The sequence below is a fragment of the Cyprinodon variegatus genome, unplaced genomic scaffold (assembly GCF_000732505.1).
Source record: "Cyprinodon variegatus isolate N-32 unplaced genomic scaffold, C_variegatus-1.0 Scaffold1110, whole genome shotgun sequence".
NCBI lineage: Eukaryota > Metazoa > Chordata > Actinopteri > Cyprinodontiformes > Cyprinodontidae > Cyprinodon > Cyprinodon variegatus.
The window spans coordinates 155,220-162,583 of record NW_015151563.1 but is presented as its reverse complement, the minus strand read 5'-3'; the positions used below and the strand labels follow the sequence as shown (position 1 = coordinate 162,583).

Sequence of the window (7,364 nt, the reverse complement as noted above, 5' to 3'; positions counted from 1 at the left end):
CTGTGTCTGTCTCCCTGCCTGCTCCCAGATCAGCTTCTCTGATGGGTTGATGTGGCGCATATTTCCGTCTGCTGCTTCTGAAGTGCCTCAGCTGCTCAAAACGTGCTGCAGGACCTCTCGCTGCGCCTTGATATGCGTCAACAATTGCATGTAAACCAGCTGCTTCTGCTGCTTCTGCAGCGTGCGGTCTGAACGTAGCATAACAGAAGGCAGCACTTACTAACCGGGCTCACATCTCTTTGAAGTTTTACTCCCTGAATGTCTGTGTTCAACCCTGCTGGGACCTCTCTGTCCCCTGCCTTTATTATCAGCATTCAAAGGAGTAACAGGATGGGTCAGAAGTTGTCAGGATGGGTTTACATATGATAAAGCATGATAGTTCCTTGTGCAGTTTTAATGCGGGTGATGATCAGTCACCTGCAGAAGCATTTACTCTCCCTGTTTGAAGTTAAAACAGCACAACATTCCTAGCAGGGCAAATGGCTGTAACTTCGTACAAATAAAATGATGACATTCACATTTTTCCAACACTATCCTCTAATGATTCTCTATTAAAATACCTTTTCATCATAAAAATGTCCTACGGTGGTGCAGTATGCATAAATTGATGATGTATGGTGTAGTTAAAGCCTATCCTCTGCTGTGCCTAGGTGTTCGGTAGAAACTACTACCGACCGGATCAGTATGTCTCCAAAAGCGTGATGGAGAAACGTGCCTTGCCGTACATTCAGGCTGAGCTGCTCAAGCTTCATGCCACTAATGCCCAGATGATTGCAGATGAATCTGAGCTTGAGTTTCTAAAGGTGGGTGAAGCTGGAAACTGGCCACGCCGCCCCCCCACCACCATGCCTCCCTGACCTGTTCTCTGAAAATCTGCAGGTTTGTCAGCAGCTGCCTGAATACGGAGTCTTCTTCCACCGCGTGATACGGGAGAAGAAGCCGGACGGGGAGATCGTTCTTGGGGTTTGTGCCAAAGGTGTCATGGTTTATGAGGTTAAAGATGGCTGCAGGTCCACCGCTCAGAGTTTCTACTGGAGGGAGACTGCTACCATCTCCTCTAACGTGAGAGAGTCCCTCATGTTATTCTCCCCGTGTGTGTGTTCATGTTCTTAAAGCTGCTTTTTTTATGGATCCGCAGAAAAGGAAATTTATAATAGAGTGCCGTGGCAGCCGGAAGAAATACACCTTCATCACGGAGAGGTCTAGGATAGGCAAATACTTGTGCAACCTCTGCTCAGCGCAGCACAAGTTTAACAATGAGATGAGCTCCCGCACGCTCAGCCACAGCCTGGTCTCAGGTAAGCTGCTGCAGTTTAACCAACAGGTTCACATTCAGCTAAGGGACTTTATCCCCCTCCCACCCCAAGCCCATAGCTGTGGCTGCACTCTTGTACAACACAGATCTGGGGTCGGCAACCCACAGGGACAGATTTAGGAAATTTGGTGCCTTATGCAAAGACAGGCGGGCGGCCCTCTGAACTGAGAAACTAACACATAAAACAGACCCATTCTACAGATAGAGAAATGTTGATAGAATAGACATCCATTATCTGTTCTAGGTTGTGTCCCTCTCTTCTTGTCCCTTTTCTTCTTGTTTTCCTCTCTATGTTTTGTACTCAGCTGACTTTTCATGCTGTCTCTAAAGGAATGAAAGATTTTTTCCAAGCACTAAGCTCACTTAGCTGATTGCTCCTTCCTGTGTTTCCAAAAAGGCCAAAGTAAATAACCCAGTCCTTCTTTTCACTGTAGACAAGCCATGATCTGCTTCTCTGTTCTCCATTTTTCATTTGGATGAAATAATAGCTGCATGAATCATGACAGCAGACAAGATAGAGGAGAGCAGGAGGCGGGGTTACCAATCTGCTCGCTCTGGAGAGCAGAGTTCGCTGCTTTTAGATGTTGTCTCCAAAGTCTCCAGTAGCAGAAAAAAGTAGCTAGATTTTGGTTTTTTTAAAATAAAAGTGCTAGAGGGGTCTGAAAAGTCGCTAAATATAACGCAAGGGGGGCATTAAAGAGCTGCATGCGGCTCTGGGGCATCGGAATGCCGTAGAGAAGAAAACCTGCTTTCTACCTTTTTGTACAGAGGACAACATGGTGCAGTATGCAGCTGTAGGCCGTGCTCAGAGCAGCCATTTCTCCTGTTCTGAGACGCCGCAGGATGACAGCGGCCTGACCACGCCACAGGAGGAGTCTGTCACCAAACTGTGCAATGACGTCGCCGCCAGAATAGAGGCCCGTGTGAAGCAGCAAAGGTAATTTATTCCCTTTAAGAGGCACGATAATCTTAACTCAATGTTCAGAGGAACATGTTAAGCACTATTTGGATGCAGCAAAATTGGTAGATGACAGTGCTCAATGTGTTTCATCGTCATAAACCAAAATAATACATGTCTGGTTTGTAACAATCAGACAAGTTTGGAGTGATTTTGTCATAATGCCCCTTTTAGCTTGATACCCTTCAATACAAATCCTTTGCAACCTAGTAACAGTATGAATACGACTGGTTAGTGAAGGTATCAGGGTTTTATTTCAAAAAGCCAACATTAATAAGGAAAGACAGCAGGATCAAGTGAAAAGAGAGATGAGAGAGAAAATGTTCTGTTCTGTTTACAGAGAGAATTTTGTTCCATGTTGCTGCAAGCAAAGCACACGTTTGCAAATGGAAGAAAAACAAAACAAAAACAATGCGTTTTGTAAATTAAAATAAACAAAAGAAATGAAACTTTGAAAAACATTTTAATAAAAAAGTTTTGAGAGTAACTTTGTTGTTTTCTTGTTCACTTTTAAGTTTTTTTTTCAATTTTCATTATGATTTCTTAAAAAAAAGGTTAATTTCCATATATTTATTATTTTAGGCTTTTTCTCAAATTAAATTTTTTTAGATTAGGTTTTATTAATTAAATTCTTTTTGAAAAGCCTTTTCCAGATCGCATTGGCCGTTTCTCAATCTGTGTACTTGTGCTTTCTCGTGTCCTTGTGAAACGTCATCAGCCTCAGTCCTAGTACTGTTCAAATTCACAAGAACAAGAATACCGAGAACGGACAAAGTTCCCTCCCTGGATGTTGTTCTGGTCCCTCCCTCTTTACCCAGCATGCATCAGAGCAGACTTGTCTGTTCTCCAGACTGACAGCTGTCCCAGCATGCACTGCGGCAGCAGCAGCTTCCAGGCTAGCGCTCACAGAGCTCAGAGTATTAAATTAATTTGAGACCACAACATTATACTTTTAAGCATCACTATATGGCTCATTAACTGATTTAGTGATAATTTAAAAAAAGTTGACTAAATTAAAAAAGTCAGAATTTATTATTATCTAGAGACTATCAATAACAGGAGATGAAATGCAGCTCTAGATGAGCCGAGCTTGTGGTGATGTCACCAGAAAGCAAGTCAATAATTGAGTTTTTATTAATTGAGAAACAGCCATTGTCTTCACTTCTAAAAAAAATGAATCAAGTTTCATCTCTGGGTTAAATTTTTTTAAATGTTCATTTAAGAAAAGGTTGTCTTTCCTTGCAGGAATATTGGAACAAAACCTGCTCCATAAATGATTTCCCTTCTTGCAAAATGCTTTGTGGAAAAACGTTTTTTCAGTAGGGAAAGAGCCCAGGGGTCAGAGTTGATGGGAAAATGATCCTTGAGTTGTAACAGGGTGCAGTGAGGATTTAAAAGTTCATCCTTAAACAACCGATTGACATTTAAAGATTTATTGAAACTGTGATTGTAGAACGGTAGGAAGTCACCAGCAGCAGGATCAGGAACCTCTGAATAATGAGACAGGGCTAGCAGCTGGACAGGAACTTGTGGACAATGTTAGGTTAAAAAATTAAACAACAAACCCTCTCAGAATCTGAGAGAGTGTGGGGATATTACATTTTGGCTCCACAGCAACTTCACTCTGGAACTGACAGGATGTTTTATTCAGGAGATCCACAGACGGAAAACACAAGGATAAACCTCCAGGAGGCCGGCAAAAATCTGTCAACAGGACAAAGAAACTTAGTCAAAGCCATGAAAGCAGATATAAGTGACATAATTCGAGGGTCATGCTTGAATTGGTTGTCAGGTTGCAAAATCGAGGTTGAATATGGGGAGGCAGATTGAGACAGACAGATCCAGAACTTACTGTAGCAAGTGTCAGAAACAAGGTGGATGTCCATAGTCTGAGATAATATCCAAAAAAGGGTCAAGAACAGGCAGGCAAGAAAAGAACACTGGAAATTGGCTTTCGATAATCTGGCACTGTTGCCAGCCTGAAAGCAGTATATGAAGCCAGGCGATGAGGTGTGTAGCAGACAAATAGGCCAGAATCATAAGATAAAGGAAACGTGAAATCCAGACCAAAGACGTGTCCAAAAAAAACATTTTTTTTCTTCTTTTATCTGCATTTTGATTTATTGCATTAAAAGAGCTTGATGGAAACAACAAAATTCAGATATCTTGAGACAATTACTGACTTTTTGAAAGAGTAAATGCACTAAAGAGGATATGGAAACCCATTTCTTCAATAAGTTCTGACATGGCAAACCCGAATGATCAGGCATTTCCTCTGCTGGTGTTCTGTCAGATCAGTGTATCGTGTAAAGACCAGCTATCTATAGTCAATTCGCACGTGCAAGACATCAGATTTGAGTTTATCCCTTTAGTTTTGTAGGAAAAATAGACATTAAACAACCTCACCAGGCATGTGTCCCTTTAGTCATTTACAAAAAAAAAATTAAAAATTTAAGGTCAGATCGCCATACGCTTAAAAAACACCAAGAAGTAAGTAATTCAATTGTTTATTTGTACATGACTAAAGGGATACATGCACGTTGAAGTAGTTTAAAGTGTTTTTTTTTTTTTTTCAATAAAACTAAAGGGATAAACTGGTATTGACTATTGTTGCACCAATACTGATACCAGCATCGTGCGGGGCCCTGATCCAGCACTAAAAGTTTATTCAACTATTATCATTCCAGGTAAGCAATAAAATGTTCTACTGGATTCACTTTGTTTTAGTCTTTTTCCTGCTTCACAAAGGTAGGCAGCAGCTTGACAAAGCCATGATGGCAATTATTTAACATCACAGTAGTATGCAGTTCTTCATATATACACACACATCAATTTCAAACAGATGTTATCGGTGTCAGCCAATACTCCACAGCCAGGTATCACGGAGCGGTATCGGGGCCAAAAAATGGCATACGTGCAACACTAGTGTTGACTATGGATATGCTGGTCTGGCAGGGTATGCTAATCTGACAGAACACCAGCATCCTGAGTGTTAGAATCATATTTATTATTCTGTCTGATGTATCTGGATGGCATGTAGCATCGCTAATATCAGCTGACATTGTAAGGGAGTACACTTTTCCAGATTGAAACAAATCCATTACTGATCTATGGTAGCATTAGCTAGCTAACTCTACGTCCTGTTTATTACAGCCAAGTATTTACATTGATGTCAACATTGATGACATTACATTTTGCAGCCTGTTTAATTCGCACAAATGTATGAAAACTAAATAATTCACATTTTTTTTCTTTTTTCAACATTCCAAAAGTTATCTCAAACTTTGCATGGCGTGGATGGAAATACAACTATTTCAGCCTTTGCTTATAAATTAGAAAAGGTTTTTCAGGCCCTAAATCTGGAAGCTAGTTTAGATATTTTAAAAGACTCGCAGCTGTAAATAAAAATGATTTTTAAAGTGTTTTGATTCATGGACACAACAAAATCAAAGGCAAAATGTAGTGATATTCTACATAAAATCACTATGGAAGTGGCAATGTTTTGATTAAAGGCCTTTCTGACAAAATGTGAGGATGTTTTAAATGTGTGAATACTTTTTATCGACTGCTTGTTAAAATATGGATGTGGAGCAAATCAGAGTCAAGAAAGGAAACAAAACCCATAAAATCTGCTTTTTCATTTCTTTGGAAAACAGTACTGAGTGTTTCTTATGGTTTTCCTTCAGCAGCCCCTGCTCCAGCAGTCAGCGCAGCAGCACTGGTTTACATTCTCCATCCTGTTCTCAGAGGAGCGGATCAGAAGCCCACTCTGGATCTCCTGCAGCCCAAGGCACAACATCTCCACACTTACAGCTCAGCTTCACCTTAGCACAGATGATGCACCTCATATGGAGCACATAGTTTCTCTTATAAGTATTTTATGCAGATAAGTCATTTTTGTGTCCCCTCCCTCCTTCAGAGTTGTCGTTGCTTATGGTTATTTGTGTCGTATCATCCTTCCTGCAGAAATGCTGCCCAAACTGGGGACGTCTTCAGAAAGGGAAGTCATATGTGTTTCGTTAAAGAAGGACCCAAAACTAGGCTTGGGTAAGGATATCACCCATCATTTCCCACTCTTAATCACTGACCAGACTCCTCCCGTTTAAAGGAAAAGTCCGGTCCGGAGATGAATCTAAATAAATTAAAAATCTGTTAACTATCCATCCATCCATCTATTATCTGACACGCTTGTCCCGAGTAGGGTACAGGGTACTCCCTGGACAGGTCGCCAGTCCATCGAAGGGCAATCTGTTAACTAAATCTCTCTTTTTTTATGACATTTATTTAAATAAAATGTATAAAAACACTTAATTGATCTCAAAGGGATATAAATTGTTATAGTAACTCAAAAGGTTTTCTTTAAAATAGTTGTTTGTTTCAAGTTCCCATATTATGCAATATTTAATATAATATTTATAACAGTCATATGTGTCCTGTAGCCTTTGTATTAGGTTCAGAAATAATAATAAAAAAAAAACTTTTACCTCTCTCACTGTCTTGTTGGACCTCTTAAATAATGTATGCTCAAAATGCTCTTTTTAAAAACCATGCCCTTTATGACATCATATGGGGCAAAAGCCCTACCCCATCTGAGCCCGCCCTCTAGCAGGTGCCATCTTTGCTTACAGCAAAAGCACAGCAGCTCCATCAATAAAGCAGAAGTATTTTTTTACTGCTTTAATCTGAGGCCCTAAAGACTCTGTGATAGGATTGCATCCTTCATTGAAATCTACAAGGAAAATCTTAGAGGTTTTAGATCTGTGTGCTGAACATTCAAAGAGGATTGCTTTTACAACATTGGTGCTGAAAAAGCAGGCTTCTCCACACACCTTAAAATAAAGAGTGGATTGATACCAACTGTCCCTTACAAAGCTCCAAAGGTAGGAGCTGAGAATAACTTACCTGAGTGAAGTTGGCCCCCCCACCTTCTTCAAATCAGACAAAATTGGTGTCAAATGTCTGTGCTGGTTTGTGCAGCAAAAATTTAGGTTTGTGCCTTTACCATTTTAAAGATATAAAGAAATATTTCTAGAGGTCATCAAAGCTGACCTTTGATGACCTCTACAAAATATTATTAATATTATTAAATAA

At 40.2% G+C, this 7,364-nt stretch overlaps 1 protein-coding gene across 1 annotated transcript in view; it reads left to right on the top strand.

Annotated features, from left to right (window-relative positions):
- Positions 1–7,364, top strand: part of LOC107101532 (FERM and PDZ domain-containing protein 2-like) — a 51,808-nt gene that overhangs the window by 22,029 nt on the left and 22,415 nt on the right. The window contains exons 11-15 of the mRNA XM_015400480.1: positions 651–803; positions 880–1,062; positions 1,139–1,298; positions 2,084–2,252; positions 6,193–6,320. Coding sequence (XP_015255966.1) covers positions 651–803; positions 880–1,062; positions 1,139–1,298; positions 2,084–2,252; positions 6,193–6,320 — 793 coding nt within the window. The remainder of the gene's footprint in view (positions 1–650; positions 804–879; positions 1,063–1,138; positions 1,299–2,083; positions 2,253–6,192; positions 6,321–7,364) is intronic.